The 17,327-nt window shown below is 39.3% G+C and overlaps 1 protein-coding gene across 1 annotated transcript in view; it reads left to right on the top strand.

Moving 5' to 3' along the window:
* Window positions 1-208: 208 nt before the first annotated feature.
* The window catches only part of PHF21B (PHD finger protein 21B), a gene marked incomplete at its 5' end in the record, with an annotated part of 18,745 nt that continues 1,626 nt past the window's right edge, over window positions 209-17,327 (top strand). Inside the window, 7 exons of the mRNA XM_010081723.1 lie at window positions 209-260; window positions 6,162-6,238; window positions 9,057-9,111; window positions 12,712-12,734; window positions 14,111-14,269; window positions 15,281-15,356; window positions 16,309-16,412. Of these exons, the coding sequence (XP_010080025.1) occupies window positions 209-260; window positions 6,162-6,238; window positions 9,057-9,111; window positions 12,712-12,734; window positions 14,111-14,269; window positions 15,281-15,356; window positions 16,309-16,412 (546 nt within the window). The remainder of the gene's footprint in view (window positions 261-6,161; window positions 6,239-9,056; window positions 9,112-12,711; window positions 12,735-14,110; window positions 14,270-15,280; window positions 15,357-16,308; window positions 16,413-17,327) is intronic.

Here is a 17,327-nt window from a genome sequence, read left to right as displayed (position 1 = left end):
AGTCCTACAAGTAGAACGTGACTGACCAGGCATATCTGAAGTAAATCTTCAATTAAAGTTCTTCGTATTACTATGCATTCAAATAAGATACATTTCTAAAGACCTTCACTGGGTTTATTCTGTCAATGCTAGGTTTATTTATTTATTTGCTTACTTCTGCCATGATTGTTGTAGTAGAAAATCTAACCCCTGTTTATTTTTTCCTTAGAAAATTGCCTTCATGGTAGCATTAGGACTGGTCACAACAGAACATTTGGAAGGTAAGATAGCATATGTTGTTTTACAGTTCAGTTTTTGAGTGAAATGTTTTCTCTTGGCTGCACTGCAAACAAGAGGAACTGGTGATACTGTCCTCTAAAGGGCAATGAAAAATCAGGTGAAATATGAAACTATGCACAGTTGTGCTCTTCAGCCTCAAAATAATGGGTGACCTTACTTTGCTCTGCCTCCCATCCCTCTGCACAGCTCAAGGGGCAGGAGAACTGGCCCCGCAGCCAGCACCAGGAGGCTTGGCATAAGCTGGCATTTGCACTCACTCGGTCATCATGGTCCTTTAAAGGATGTTAACAACTGGAGGATGATTGATAGTGAAGCAAAAAGCCTACAAAGGCTCTGACCAGCACCGATCTGGTCGAAGAATGAGCGAGGTTCAAAGACGTTTACTCTGATCTTCTGTAGCAAGGATGCCCTCCCCTCTTTCCCATGTGAGATGGACTTTCATTTTTTTGAGTTAATCATCTATCATCTCTAGAGTTCCACAGAATAATGTGCAAAATAGTGGTGAAAATCTGGCATTTGTTTTATAAGATTTTAAGCAAATTAGAAACTACCTCTCATGAAGACTTCCTTCCCTCCGTTTCCCCTCATGTAGCAAACAAAAGAAACCAAACCAAGCTTCCAAGTCTGATCCTGCTTTTGTGTGAGAGCTGCTAGCACGCCTTCCTAGGCTTCTGAATATGGGTTCAAGCAAATATTGCACATAAACTAAATGCAGTGTTCAGTTTACTTTTACAACCTTTCAAAAATACCTTTTTTTTTTGAGGTATATTTATCTGTAAGAGCAGATTTGTGCCCTTCTTTGCCTCAGCTTTGTCTTTCTGAAAACAGATGTGAGATGAGTTGGGGGTTTCTTGGCACAATGGGTTAGCTCTCATGGGCAGAGAAGATACAACTATTTTTAATAAAAAGTCTATAGCTTGATGTGTTTTCATTACGTTCTCAGCTAACGTAAGTTGGTGTGGCTCCACCAGTATAAGGAGAAAATCTGCTATCTGTATCAGCTGACAATGATTCTTGATCACAAAAAATGTTAATGTTAATTGACCTTTACTACCCATCCCATGGACCATTGTCAGCAAAATATTTAGGAATTTCCAGTGCATTGAGTTTAAGTTTTATGTGCTTTAGAGTTAGGCACATGCTTAAATACCTTGCTGACTCAAGAGGTATCTACTGGTTTACAGCTTTATTTCTTTTTTGTGAGGTTCCCAGTGCTTCTGTTTCTCGGTTTTAAGAGAGGTCGTGAGTTACGTAGAAAAGACCATCTTAATAGTAAGGTCTCCTCAATATATGCGTCAGGTTTTCTGTGGGTCTTGCCTTTTTTCAGTGTCTTTCTGCTTTAAATCTGCATTTTAGAAAATCATTTAATGTCCCAGTGACTGAGAATTTGAAAGCAGTTTAAAGAAACTTTAAGCCATCGGCCTTTTTAATCCCTTAATGGTGATGGATTGAAATGGAAATTAAAAAGCTACAGCAATTTTGGGAGAAGATGTATAATCCAAAAAGTGCAAATGATGACTGCTTCTTGTTTTCTTTTTCTAAGGAAAATAGGACAACATTTGAAATTATGCTGAAGTGCAAATTATGCTTAAAACAGAGAGAACTTAACTTTGAATAATTCTTTACCCTTTGATTTTATTGGAACTAATAAATTGTTTGTGTGGATTTAATGCTTGGTTCAAAATGCCAAGTACTACTCTGCTCTGTTTGTTCTACAGTAAGTACAGAGACACACATTTTGAACCTAACTGCTGCAATACTAATCCTGCAGAATCAATTTTTTCAGACAAATTCACTTTTTATATTCCTACTAGCTTCAAATAAATGGCTCCCACCAAGAGCTATTTACTATGGAAAGGATATTTCTTCATGAGTATTGGTGATTACAACTGTCAAAAATACCCTTTTAGCTTTCACGTGCTAAAGTTTCTTATTTTAGTGCTGTGTCATTTTTACGGTTATCAGCCATTGCTATTTATCAGGAAGCAGTGGTCATTACACAGTTCAGTTTATTTCAGTACTTCTAATGTATTTCTCAGTTCCAAATTTTTTGAATTAAACTGTATCAAGATTGGGTCATTAAAAGCTTATTCACTCAGTATCATTAATTCACAGTGTTACTGCTTTTCTTCATTTTATTCATTAATGTTGGGCTGAAGGGCTATGATCCACTTCTAGATGGATTTTTCTATCAGCCTTTCCACCTAACGTCCAGAGGAGCATCTTTCCCCTTACTGGGAAAAGAGCTCCATTCTGCAGAGCCTGAGTGTGAGGCATCTTTCGAGGCCTTTACCAGTAAACGAACACAGCTGCTCCACTGACTGACATTCTGCAAGGTACAGCTTTCACTGAAGACAAATTGTCATTATGGGCCTCATAGAATGACCATACAGAGTGTTTACTGATGAAGGCAGCAGCTCATTGAAGCTTTGCCTCCAACATAAAGCTGTCTTCAAATTTATTAATCTCTGTCAAACATATTATAGTTTAGAGGGGGTTTTTTTTGTTTTGTTTTTTGTTTTTTTTCTGTTTGGGTTATATTTTTTAAATTAATTAACTAAGGAATAAGAAAGCCCAAGTCTGTGATGCAGTGCACGGTTGTAACATTAAATCTCTTTCTCTTATCTATTAGAACACCTTTTAGCATTACCATTGTGTAAAAAAAACCCAAACAAGTAGATAGAAAGAAAACTTTAAAAGAATTCTTCAGTTCAGGTCATTCTAAAAATGCACATCTTATTTTACCGTAGCAAAATAAAACCACTGAAATATTTCCATATAGGTTACAGGAATGTTTTAATCAGTTAAATAATTTATTTTTACTTTCTTAAGCCCTGTTTTGAAACATACACAATACTTTTTAGCAGAAGTAATGAGTAACAAAAGATAGTATACCAGCGTAAGCTTCTGTTCTATCTTGGTGTGATTATTTACAGATACGCTCTTAGGTGTATATAGTCCTTATATCACAAGCATGGATATTTTTTGTTCACAGTTTCCATAAATAAAGTGCTGGCATTGTTCTCTCCCTCCCTGATGGCTACATAGGGTGGAATACATGGAGAGCTGTTTCAGTTCATTACTCTCTCTCTCTCTCTCTTTATTTCCATCTATTCCCACTGCTATTACTTTTCCCCCCAGCCAGCTTTTATCTCTGTACCATAGTGATGCCTCTTCCAAAGATGCGTTCCAGGTAGCTACCACATGTGTGATTCAGACTCCATCAAATATTTCTGTTGCCTTGGTGAGAGCATGTACCAAAGAAATTCTCTCTTAAGCTTGGGACCCAAAAGGGCAGAGAGCTACAGATCCATCACAGTCCTGTTGTGAAGACACTTGGCCCAGTTATGGACCCTGGGACACAGAAACCTCTGCCGTGTTAAATTCTTTGTTTCTGTTTCTGGGCCAGTGAAATGTCACAATCTTGTATCCTTGTGACAACCTGTGAAAAAGACTAAGCCTGGGCTGCCCTAACTCCAGCTTTTTCCCTACCCTGCCACAAGGGTGCTGAGATGCTGCCAGCCCTGGGTTCGCTGGCCACGTAGCCTGGCTGAAAGAACCACAGCTCCAGCTCACACTGTTGAGACCAAAGTCCATGGGTGTCCACTTTGCCAGCGTCAAGGCACGTGATTCCTCTTTTGTGACGTCTCTGGCACCTTTTGGCCTTGAGAGCATTCCACTGATACGCACTGATGCTGACATCAAGAACAACCATCTCTCTTCTAGTGGCTCTGTGGCAGGCTACTGGATCCGTGTCCAGCACTTAGCCTGCTGCTGAAGCCCAGTTCTCTCCAGAGGATGCCAAAGGGTTTGGAAGCTTCAGTATGGAGATTTCAGCATAGCCATAGCATTTCATAGGAAATACTTTCACAGTGGGACAGAACTTTTACCCCTACAAGATCCTCCGGATTGCAGTCTGCGTAGCACCAAGGATGTTAACAAGATGCTGGCAGTGGTTGCAGCCGTGGTGTTTATCTCATGTCTTGGTGCAGCCTCGGATCACACATTTCTTGGTAGTGAGATTCTGTATAGCTCCCGAGTCACATGGCAGCGTATGTCTAGCTCATGTCAGACTGTGAATACAGACCTACCCCTACTCTTTGAATTGCCCTAGGAGGAGACATCTTCTGAGCATGAGAGGTGACATGTTCCTGTGCCAGTGGGAAAACCCAGCCAGAATATGCAAGTAGTTGCTCTTCTGTTTTTCTTGTCTATCTAGTTTCCTTCTGATACATCTATCACTCCAAGAGTGGCAGCTTAGCCAATAGTCCTTCATGAATGAAAAGTTTTGAATCAATATCTTGGAACTGAGGGCAGTACAAAATCCATGCAGAGTGTTGGCCTTGTCTCTAGGGACAAGACATGACCGACAATACTAACACCATTTACTTTAGTAACACTTAGAGTGGTATGCGGCCCCTTTTATTCTGTGGGGAAGTGATCAACCTCTGGAAAGGGTGCCTGGAAACCAGAACAATGTGCTGGGAAACCTATTGCCATGTATTGTAAACATCCTGAAAGCTGGACTGTATCTTACTGTTGGATTGCAAATAGGAGATAGTGCTCAGTATCCTGAAGGCCATTTTCTGTCACTGAGGATGTTCTGAGATAGACGTCTTTAGCTCAGACATTGATGAAAGATGCCAGAACTTCTGCAGAACCAGATGGTGTCCTGAATTTCTGTTTGGTGTGCTCCTGGTCCTCTGGGCTGAAGGGCTAGTGTTCCTGCCAGTTCCTCTTGTTCTGAGAGATTTACTTAGAGCAAGACAGAATGGAGGTATCACCATTGTCGGTGCATTTAGACTAACAACATCCTTCTGGCACCTCAGTGCAGAGACTAAACTTTGCCTTACGATATTCACATAAGAAACATTTTAGAACAGAGTATCAGCCCAGCTCTGCACGCTTGATGTCATGAGATGGATACTGGGTGGCTCTCCTTGCTAAAGCAGGTCTGCTCTTACTTAATTATCAAAATAAAAAGTAGTCTCTAAAATACATGGTTATCATAATCTCACCATTCTAAACTTATGTCAAGAGCTGGAAAAAGAAATTCCATATAATGGAAATGAAATCCTAGCTCAGATAGAAGTAGCATTAAATCTGCGGATTTCAGTGGGCCAGGAATCCTCTTTCTGTGTGTGTTTACAGAAGTATGCATGTGACAAATTGTTGATAAATGCTTTCCTCAAAAACTACCATCTTGAATAGGTGTTACCATTTGGTGGAAGGGAGTTCTCTTGTGTTTCACCCTTTTTCAAACAGGACTGCAATGCAATAAGCCTGTATTTGTGCTGCTGTTTCCAGTGACACAAACACGTGTACGGCTCATAACAACAATTTGCATGCTCAGGATCCTGCAGTTGTGTATTTTTGAATGGATAAATCTTCACGCCCTGGTTAGAACTGAATCTAGCCATGCCGTTCTGACTGTGCTTTTTCTAACCTCTGCAGAGGAAAAGTAATGTAAATGAAATTTAAAAGGATTTCTACACTTTCATCTGTTATGAATTACAAGACCTAACTGCTTTAAATGCTTCATCTTTGTTAATAGTATTTTGAAAGCTCTCTGTTGATTCTTGCTGAATATGTGTCTGAAGGGTTCATAAAAAAAATCTTGTAGGGCAGCAGAAGTCCACCTTGGAGGAGGGAAAAAAAAAAAATGCCTATGTCCTGACTCTTACAAGGAAAAGCTTATTAATGTCAAACCTTGAACTGCAGCAAATATCAATGCTGATGCAACCCAATTATACTTTAGAAACTGAAACTGAACACAAAGCCCAAGGGGTTGAGGGTAAGAGCGTCTTGTTTAACAAGTTAGATCTGCATTTTTCCCTGATGAGTGAGAAACACACAATTCATGTTTCTTTCCATGGTTACAGAAATCCAGAGCAAGCGTCAGGAAAGAAAGAGAAGAAGCACAGCAAATCCAGCCTACAGTGGACTCTTGGAAACAGAGGTACTTTATAATTCACTTTTTTTACCACGGTTCTATTTCATGTCAATAAAAGGTTTAAGTGTTTCTTATTACAAAAGTATATATGAATGCAGAACCACACATTTACTTGTAAAGAGATATTGATGTAGTAAAGAAAGAAAAGTAGCTCAGTAGCTAAGCGACAGGTTTTCACCCCACAACATCACTTGCTTCAAACTCGAATTTGTCTTCATTTTAATAAAGGCCAAAGGACTAAATTTATGTGGGACCTAATTGCTCTTTTACCCACGTGGATGGTCCCTTTAGGACAGAACTGAAGAGCAGAAGGGCTGTATTATGTTCAAATTTGCATTGCTATTTTGCATTTCCTGTGTGCCAAATAATAAATAGAGAACTTTGCTTTTTTTTATTAGTGATATTCATAAAAGAGATGTGTTGGTTTAAAAATCAGTGTGCACTGCAGAGGGTGTGGAAGCCTGCATAATAAATATAATAATGCATAATTAAAAATGAAATGCTCTGGATAATCTCTGTTGTCTGTTACCTGTATGCTGTTACATTTATGGCAGTAACAAAATTTGGTCCTACATAACATTGGATTGCAAACTTGGTGTAAAAGCAACATATAAATATAGACTTAAGTTTTTCTGAAATTGTTTTTTTCTTTGTTTCTGCACTGGTATTTATTAATTTATTTAGAATATTAAAATTCCACCTTTAAAATTTTACCACAGTTTGGGGTTACTATTTGAACGTCCTACAGCAATGAAACGGATTTGCAGCCAGCTCTCCATTCAAGCAAGATTTCTCCATGTTTTGGGCTCTTTAAGCCTAAAGAAAGTGATTTTTCTTTAGGTACAAGCAATGCAGAATTTTTGGTATGTCAACATTTCAGATTTCTGTGTTTGTTGACATCCAGCAGACAGATGAGGCTAAAAAGAAACTCACCACTGTAGTCAAGCTGCTTAGTGGCTTGATCATTCTTTTTTTGAAAGTAGTGAAGATTTTTATACTCCAGAGCAGCTCTGAGCACTTTAGTTCTTCAGAACTCAACATTTCTCTAGCAACCTCTTCAGAGCAAATACTGATGTCCATGTATCCAGTATTTAGCCCAGTAGGAACCTTAGTCTTGCTAGCATTAAATTTGTAGTGTCTTCTCTTAGACTTTTTTGTCCTGATGAGTTTATTAAAATACTTGCAGCAGAGTTTTGTGCTAGTAGTCTGATCAGTGTTTTCAAGAAACTTAATTTTTGAATGGAGGAGGTGATGGAGGACATCTGCTGCACTCCTAGTTCATACTTCTCATTATATCTATTCTCAAAAGCATATCCTGAAGTGAAAGATGGCAGAGAGAAAGAAATGTCTGTGAAAGGCTCCTGTGGCTGATCAGCTGTGTCCTCATTAGGAGTTGTCATTAAGTACTGACCATGGGGAATGCCATTCAGCTAAAATGGAGGCAGATGGTTTTTCTCTGATCAATTAGCTGTTCAGATTGATTTGCTAATCAGTGAGTTGAGGTATTTTGTGGCATTTCAGGCATTTTGGTGCAGTTTAATTTACAGTTAGTCTACTGAATGATCTTTAATTCATGATTGTTTAAATTGAAATTGCATATAAATTAGACTCTTTATTTGCCAACACCCTCAAAACGGCAGGAGCTCAGCGTCTGTAGTGGTAATGCTAACTTCCTTGATTACAAAAATGTGATCACAGTCTTATGTCTTCACTTGAATGTTGTGCTTTTTCTTTTCAAAGCTTTTTTCTTTAAAAAAAACTAGATAACATTCTGTTTTCCCACCCTCAGTAACTTTTTTTTTTTCATCCCCCCCCCCCCCCCTTTTTTTTTTTTTTTTTTTTTTGCATAGGAAAGGGTTAAGTTTCAGGCTGGGTATTTTTTGAAGGAAGAAACAGCTATTCAAAATTCATTAACAGACTGGCAGGCACCCGTGTATAAGAGAATAGTTTACTCACCACAGAATAAATCATTTATTAGCAAAAACCCTCTAATTTTCTTCCAAGCAGAGTCTAACAACATCTAATGTAGGAAAACAGTACTGTTTCTAGTCCTGCTGTACAAGTCTTGGATGGCTCACAGAAACAATTAGGAGTTATATAGACTGTTAATGAAGCCCAGCTTGCTATTGACCAACAGCTTTTACCATCTGACAAGCTGGTGATGGGCTGCATTAAATTAGTTAAACATCTCAGTCTGGTTTCCAGTGGTCTGTGTTTCCAAGTTTGAAAGTCTGTGCTGACCTTAGGAGACTGAAATCGCTGCCAGCTCCTAGAGGTCATACACATTAACTTCTGAAAGAGAAATATTTTGCTTAGGCCCTAGTACATTGCAAACAAAGTATGTTCCTACAAATTGTAGTCAAGTGTCGCAGAAGGTCGGGACGCTTTTCTGCAGGTGGGAAGTCCATCACGATTTCTATATATGCAAATAAAGATGTCATCTCAGAGCAGCAATTTATTATGCAGTTTTTCCTTTGTGGATATTGTTTATTTGCTAGGTTTGGAGTTACTGTTGCTGTTGCCTTGCTCTTACCAACCTCTGCAACACATCCAGCAACTCAATCAATAACACCTGCAGTTTGCATTTCTCTCTTCTTAATAAAATCTAACTGCTCTATGAAGAACTTGTTAGAAAGGTAAATCATGCAACTGTTTGTATGACTGTCTCAGGGGTTAGCAATGAATATTCTAAGTCACAGACCCAGCTTCTGGACAGCTGGCTATGTATGAGGGAAGAAGCTCATGGAGACTGTTAATATGAAGTAGTAAGACAGAACCAGAGCACTTTTCAGTGACACTGTGGTTTGTTTATTTTCCCTTGTAGCGGAAACGCCTTGCATCAAATTATTTGAATAACCCGTTGTTCCTTTCAACAAGAGGTAAGCATATTTTTAAATGAATATACTACTATTCTAATGACATGTTAAATATTTATTAGTAGGATTTCATATGGATTGCTGCTAGGGTACCATAGGACATTACGTTGTGTAAAGTCCCTGCACTGTTTAGTGTGCAGTGAAAATAGATGGTTTTCCTGCAAAAACAATTGAAGGATAAAGCTAAAGGTTAAAACTGTGGAAATGGATCCAAAGTCTCTGCAATCAGTGGAAAATCTGATCTCTAGTATTGTAAGCACCATGCAGTGAGAGGACTGATTGAAGAATGCAGTGTTGCCAACACCAAGTGCTTAAAAATATATATTGAAAAATTAGGATTTGAAAAATAATTACTATTCTGGGCTTTTTGTTTACCTCTTTTCATGAGTTCTAAGAAACTGCTGTCCATCCTCAAGGTCTAGAAGTTTACCATACTTTTTGCTTTAAAAACAACAGCTGAAAACCACATAATTTTTCTGATTCCAAGAGCTGGACCCATAAATTTAGCTTTGATGGCCTTGAAGATGCCTTCCAATCTTGTATTTATAAGAACTTAAGATGCTGAAAATTGCATGGTAAAAGCCTTGAGAATGAACAGTTTGGAGAAGCCATTTGGGGGTGATGATGATTAGCTCATGTGAAGAAGCCTATTCCAGGAAAAACGTGCAACATATGGAAAAGGCAAAGAGTTCAGAGGTAGGAGATGAAACAAGGAGAACACTGAGTACAGTTTAATTCTTCAGATGAGGCCCACGTAGTATTTTACGAGAGAAAGTGTGTAGCTTGAGTTCCATTTTAGAAGAGGAGAGTAAGTCAGTAAAAAACGTGATTATATCCTTGTCCTTGTGCTGCCTTTATAACTTAGGCCCTCCTGTGGTGCATTGAAGGTAAGGGAAGACAGGCCTTTTCCTAAGCCAAATATTATTTCAGTATTAGGAGCATTTACACAGGTAATTTCAATTAAGACGTGAAGTTCTCACATTTTTTCAGTGTTTGCTTGATATACTTGTCAAGTGTCATGTAGTGCTTGAGATTCACCTTTCTAGCCCTGCCTCAAATTCCTGTGCTACAGGATCACCAAGTGAAAGGCAGCGGTGCTTCTCTCTGCCTTCAAAACCTTATGTGCAAGATGCAGACAATTGGCCTACTTACCATATGCCTCTAATGCATAGGGTCTCAGAGGACAAGAGAGGTTATTACATGGTAAACAGCTATGATGACAGGCTTCTTAGCAGGAGCTCATGCTCATGTGAGCCCCAGTGGAGAGAACATTGTTTCTGGCTTAGTTTTATCTTCAAAATTAAAACTATAAGTTATTATTTGTCTTATCATAGCATTTGTTTTTCCCATGTAAACACATTGGAAAAAACAGGAGAGAATGGCGATGTTAGCAAGCCATGCTGCTAGCCCCTTAGTGGATTTTATTTAAGTTAGGGTTTGATATGCCTGACTGTCTTTCTGCCACGTGTTTCCCATTTTATTTGCAAGGAAGTAGGCAAGTGACAGAGCTCTAGTGATGTGGCTGTCTCAGAGCTGCTTGGAAATCAGCACTCTCTCTCCTTAATTGTTAATTCCTCTTTGAGTGCTGTATCTTTGATTTTCCCAGCATCCGGAATCTGCACTGGGATTCTGCATATTCTATAAATTTTAAGCTGGAGTTCTTTGTAGCAGAACTCCCCACCTCTGTAGGGTTTATTAGCTACATGCACTGGGCACTGTGGTGTTAGGTGCTATGTAAGCTCTGAACTGAAGGCAGATGCTCTCCCAGGCAGCTTGGCCCTGCAGTGCTGTAGTTGTCTACCTTCAGTGCTGAGCTGACTGTCACCTGTCTTATAGAACGCTCCTTTAAAAAAATTGTCTTCAGTTTAATTTCTCAGCAACTAGAAGACAGAAGTGGACAAATTTTAAAATGTTTTAAACTTTATAGTAAAAGTGAGCTGAAAAGAGAAATAAACAAACTAAAAAAAATCCCTTTGAAATACAGGAAAAAACTGTCATTTCCAGAAATGCAGAAGAGAACAATTCTTGCAAATTTTGAGCAAAATGTCAATTCATCGTGATTCATTTATCTGAAAATGCCTTACCTGAAATGAGGTCACATCCCCTGACATGTGTCATTTGTAGGAAAGACTCTTCAATTATCAAACCTCTGTTTATCTGAGTAACATTTATATCCCCTGAGTAATCGCGATGTCATATCGTGGTAGATCTCTGTGTGTGTATTTGTGTATATGAAGTGACAGCTCCAGATTTTATAAGTCTGTGATTATTTATGGAACTCAGTACCAAAGGGTGCTACAATTGTTGGGAAAATTAGTAAAATGTATGGAAAAAAGATCTGTCTAAGGCTGTTAAATATAAAACTGAAGATGCAAACTGCATGTTAGGGAAGTCCATAGACTGCTAGTGTCTGGAAGGATAATTCTGGAATAGAAAAATTTACTCTGTGCTTGCCCTGTTCTTGCACTCTGTGCGTGAGTGGCAGCACTGGATGCTGTTAGCAAAGGACCCCAGGCTTTATAGCTTTTGGTCTAACTTAGGTGAAGTTGTTCCTTCATTCTTATGTTCCTTTTACTACATGTGTGTGAGGTGTGAATGTGTCTGTATCTTCAGCCATATGCACACATCAGGTATAAAACAAATGTGTAACAGCAGGACGCAGCTCCCAGGTTGGTCTGTATACGTGGGATCAAACCAGCACCGGGGCAGCTGTATTCACATTTGTGATCAGAGAGGGAGCTGAAGAAGGACATAAGGACAGAAATAATCAGTTTAGTTGTCTCCACTTTAATTCAAAGAAAGGCCTCTCCATCAGCTGTTTGTCAATGGGACAGTGTGCACCAGCCTCTTACAAATCAGCAGCAAAAATTACAACCCACTGTGCGGTTTCCATAAAGCTGTTAGAATTTTCTATCTTTTTCTTTTTGGACTAAAGTGCGATGAATTTCACAAATATTTTTATGAAAGGCTTAGCCTGCTTTCCAGTGAGCTCTGATGGTTCTTGTTCTTATCAGGCTGTGGATGCAATCACTACAGACTCAGTTCATCAAAAGGTCAGAAAATCTTGGTGCTTTGGGTGGGAGTAGTTTGATGATAAAGAGTTGAAGATAGCATAAAGCTCAGTCACACAAGTAGCTGACCATTTTGGCCATGAATCAGCTGAACATCTAAACGTATGGTAAGTCAGTGGCACCAATTTCATACTCCAAGTTAAGCATCTGCTTAAGTGCCTTGCTGGTTCAGGGCCAGACTGTTCATCACCCAGCAGGCTGAAGTCCTTAAGAAAGACTTTCTGACTACTGGCATATGGAGAGGAGCTCTGCACGAAAATTTCTGAAAATTTGAAATAGAGTGTGCTTCTCATACTATGACTTTTTAGCATCAGACCTTTGGACATGGGATTCCTGGAATGTAAATTTTAAAATCTCAAACGCTAATTTCACTGCTTGCTGTTGCATTCCTTCTTGCCTGTGTTAATTTTGGCAACGTCCTGATCTGCAGTGTCACAGCTTGACTAAAATTACTCCCATAGCTGAGAACTAGCATTCACTGCAACAATGTGTTTCCCACTAATCTATTCTCTGCCCTTCTTTCATATGCTAGCAAATGAGGATCCATTCTGGAAGGTATGTGTAGCAAAATTTGTGTAATATCAGTGTCTTTCTCATCACCACGTAATTTAGTGCTTCTGATTATTGTAGCCCCTATCAAGGTACATAATTGCAGTATTCTCTTTGCCTTTCATACTGCTTGTGTGAAACGTTTCCCACTTAACTGAATCTTTCACCGTCTAAGTTAGAATTTCAAAGAAATGAACTCTTGGACTTCCGTGTGCAAGGCTTGAGTTTAATCCCTTTGTAGAATCTGCTGTTGAGAAATTGCTAGTCCAGATTTGTGTCTCTAATGAAAATTTTAAGAAAAATGAGTAGCCATGCTGGTTTGTATAGGTTAAATCTCTCTTACATTGAGGTTAAGACTTTTTGAGCAGGTAATTTTAAAACAGGAACATTTTGGAGAGTGATTTTTTTTTTGACAGAACTGAGTTAGAATTCAAGATATAAGCCTGACTAAAACTATCATGAAATATAAATTATAATTGATGTCCCTAAAAATGAAAATACACTTTTGGCATTAACAAAGGTACAAAATTATTATTCTCCTTCCTTGAAAAGCACTGTAAAATTTTAGGTTTTTTACAATGATTCACAAGCCATGAGAGTTTCAAAATCAGTATCTCCTTTATTAAAATGCACTTAATTATACAAAGAGTAATTAACATTGCCACCAGATTAGCATAGCAATTTCCTACATGACATTGTAACTTTGTTGATGAGTCTTAGTTCATTTTATATATTGCTTCAGACAAAGTACTAATCAGTCTGTTGGATAAAGGTTGTCAGACTCTGAACAGAGAACAATTAGTGGAAGAGAGAACAGAGGAACAGAGGAGCCCTCTGGAGGAGTGCACAGATGAGGGTACATAGCAAAAGGTTGTACTCGAGCATACTGTTTTCCTAGCTGCTCTGGGCAATGGCCATAAAACATGGAACTGTGCTTTTTCCTCAGAAACTTTTCCTTGCTTGCTTCCTTCTGCTTTGGACTTGAGGAACAAGTGATCCACATACTGACTTTGACCCACACTTCAAAATAGAGCCGTACATGGTGATAGATGTGTTGGACTGACACATTATCAAAAACAAGTGAAATAATTTCAACATCACAAGCTGGCTATATTAGTCAACTCCCTCCTGTGTTTGATTATCTGGGTTCTTTTTTTCTGTCTCTTTCAATTCATGGAACTTGCTTCTGGCTCTTTTGTTTGTTTGTTTGTATTTGTTGCTATCATACACCATTATTTCTGTCTTCTTCTACAGAGGCGAGGGTCCTTTTGACAATTAGATTTTGTGTTTGAATGAGCCTGCCTGCTGCAATAGTGGCTTTGAATGCTGTATAGAAAGAAGTTCTCAATGACCCAAGCCATCCTTCTTCTAATCTCTTGTAGAATGAGATCCACCACGATGAACACTGCACTGCTTGCAAGCATGGCGTTAACTTGCAGCCCTGTGGCACATGTCCCAGAGCATATCACCTCAACTGCTTGGACCCACCCCTCAAAACTGCCCCCAAGGGGACTTGGGTCTGTCCAAAGTGCCAACAGAAGGTAAGTTACGTGGAGCATAGCAAACCAATAAAAGAAAATGGGAGAAAGCTTGAATTCGTGTACTGCTAAACTAATCTATCCTGTGGTCACAGCTTAGGGGACCACATTAGCTAAAGTAATACTGAGAGGTTTTTAGTACAATTTGCAGCATATGTTTCTGGAATTTTCAACATACACTGAGTGTCTTAGCTTTGCTGTAATCGCATCTGCTAAGTTTGTCCTTTTAAAATGTCTCTTCATTTCCTTTTTTTCCCCTTCTTTACTATAAAGCCCCCAGCATGTAGGGTTGCCAGACAAGTAAAGTAAACCTTATAGATGAGGGAGAGTGTCAGAAGCAGACACTGTTCACCAGTGGATCTGAAAGCTGTAATAAGAATGCTTCCTTTACTTTAAATCGTGTTTGTTACATGTAGCTATTGATCACAGCCATGTCAGAAATGCTAATTTGTCTAGTTGCTGTGAATAATGCTGATTGCATGAACAGGAAAACAATTACTAAAGCAGTACAGTGTCACTAAATTGTAGCGTGGAGGCTTAGATTTTGTGCCTTAGATTTCTTTGTGTTTAGCATTGAGATCACTGTTATGTTCCTTTGAAAATGTCAAGGGGAAGTTCTAGCATGCAGTTGCAGAGAGCAGAGCAGCCCAGGATTACATCTGTGAAGTCAAGTTTTCATATGGACCAACAACATCTTCCATGCTCAGTAGACAACACTTGTGATAGTGTGGAGATCTGCTTTTCAGGGGCTGAAGAATGTCTTCTGGCCATGACAACAAGAAACAGGATTTGTAACCCCCTTTTTAGCACTGTTTGGTAGTGCTGCTTATAGTGGTGTGTAAAAGAGTAAGCCCCAATGGAGACTGCTACTCAAATTATTCTCTATTTTCAGCTTACAGATTCTGAGACAAGGACCCTAGATCTGGTCCTGCAGAGCTGTGAGGCTGGAGGAAGTAAAACATTAATGCATGTCGTTGTGGAGTTCTAACTTTTTATTGTTTCCTGGGCTTATAGGTGTTAAAGAAAGATGACAATGTGCCATGGACTGGAACTCTGGCTATCGTTCACTCCTATGTTACTCATAAAACAGGTAGGGATTAACACAGCTATTGACAAGGGATTCCCTGCTCATGACGGGTGATGCCATTTGAGTCCTTCATGGCACTAGTATTAAAGTACCGTTGTAATGCTACCAGGTATCATGGCATTATTAAGCAAAGGGCCATGAGGGGCCCAAGCTGTGGCTGGGTCACTTTCTTTCCCCTTCCCCTTCCCCTCAGTCTGCTCCTTCACTGTCTTCTCTCTTTAAGGAAGCTGAGATTTATCTCTCAGGAGTTCACTCTGTGGAGGAGGCTATCATCAAAGTGGTGCCTTCCTGAGAACAGGGCTGAAAATGGGATTTTGAGGCAGAATCATATCAGTCTGAGAGGCAGAGAGAAACAGTCAGGCTAGGCAGAGCCATGTAACTGGGTATGTAGCAAGATGCCAGACTAGTGCCTCAGATGCCACAGTAATATCAGCTCCTAATTGTTTTGGTATTATTTGGTATTGCAGTCATTAGTATCAGATGTCGTATATCTGTGCATAGACCATTACTCTTTCTTAGTTCCCTGTTGCACTTTTACAATGAGCTGTTTGGGGCATTAGAACATATTTGTAAAGGGGCTTTGCAGATGTTTGGTACTGTTATGATTGTGCTTTTCAGCCAGGGTCACTGAACTATTGCCATTCCAAGTGGCTGACCTGTTCTTAAATACCATTTGCCTCTTTCTTGGAGACCTCCAGGACCATATGTCATCCAAGGTTTAATTTTAATTAATCTCAAAGGTGCAGTGTAGCTTTAGGGTTGTCCTGTGTCCTAGCCATTGACACATGCACGTAAACAGAAACTCCAGATTTGTTTGGCTGTACGTGCTGACAAAAGGCTAATGAAACCTGAAACTCACCATTCAAAATATGCTTCTGCTCTGTGTGGTTAAGTGCAGAGTTTTACCATATGTCCTTTTCTTAACTTCTGCATCCTTAATCTTATTGTTCTGCAGTCAAAGAAGAAGAGAAGCGAAAGTTATTAAAGAGAAGCAGTGAGCTGAAGAGTGAGCATAGACAGTTAGAAGAAAAAGATCGACTTCTCAACAATGCAGTAAAGGTAGGACACCTGACTGGGGACAGAGTCTCTTGCAGAGATATTTATAAAGAATTTATGACTGAAAAACTGATATTTTGGGGCTAGAAAATGATTTATGCTCCCAAGCTACAGATGTTCAAGTGTGAATATGTTTCTCTCTGAAGAAGAACACATAGATTTCCTTTATGCACAAAAGCAAGCAGCTTTGGCAGTCTGAGGAGGAAAAATCAGCTGAATTCCTGTTGCACACACACACAAAAAACAACCACAAAATAGCTATGGCTGCCTTCCTTGTAGTGCCATACACAGCTCTCATCTGCTCGGTGACTTTGAGACACTCCCATTCTCCAGGTGAAAAGTTTCGTCACAAGCATGTTCTCCAGTGGTAGCTGCTTGTCCATTAGCTCAAAACTCTTGAGATTAGGTAGGAATAACCATCTTTGTTTGTCTTAGGGGCTGAATTTTGTAACAACCTCTCCATTACTGGAAATGGATTCACAATCTTTTTCTCTGAGAACTCGTTTCAAAGCTAAATGTTGTCTGGAGATGTCTCCCACAGTCTCTGGCAGCAATGAATGGACTGAGTTCAGAGCCATAATTCCTACCCTTCATGGGTGAAAGAACTTATTTGGGGCTACCTCACCTCAGTCTCACTCTTAAGGGGTAGCTGTTAAGCTTGCATGGCAGTCTTAATAAATACCTGAAACTTCCTTACCCTGGAAAAATCAAAGTGTTTTTTTAGGAATAACTGGTCACTACTTGTTTTACCGTTGCAGTTATCCAGAGGAGGCATGTTGAAATATTTATCACATTTAAAATAGAGTGGAAGGAAAAGCAATAACTTATTAAAAGACATCACAGTGGGGAACATTCCCTGTAAGTGTGTATAGCCACCATCAGCACTAATGGAAGCAAGCATGTGTATGAAGAAGAGAC

Source organism: Pterocles gutturalis, unplaced genomic scaffold, assembly GCF_000699245.1.
Source record: "Pterocles gutturalis isolate BGI_N339 unplaced genomic scaffold, ASM69924v1 scaffold46939, whole genome shotgun sequence".
Classification (NCBI taxonomy): Eukaryota; Metazoa; Chordata; class Aves; order Pterocliformes; family Pteroclidae; genus Pterocles; species Pterocles gutturalis.
This window is presented reverse-complemented; position numbering and strand designations above follow the sequence as displayed.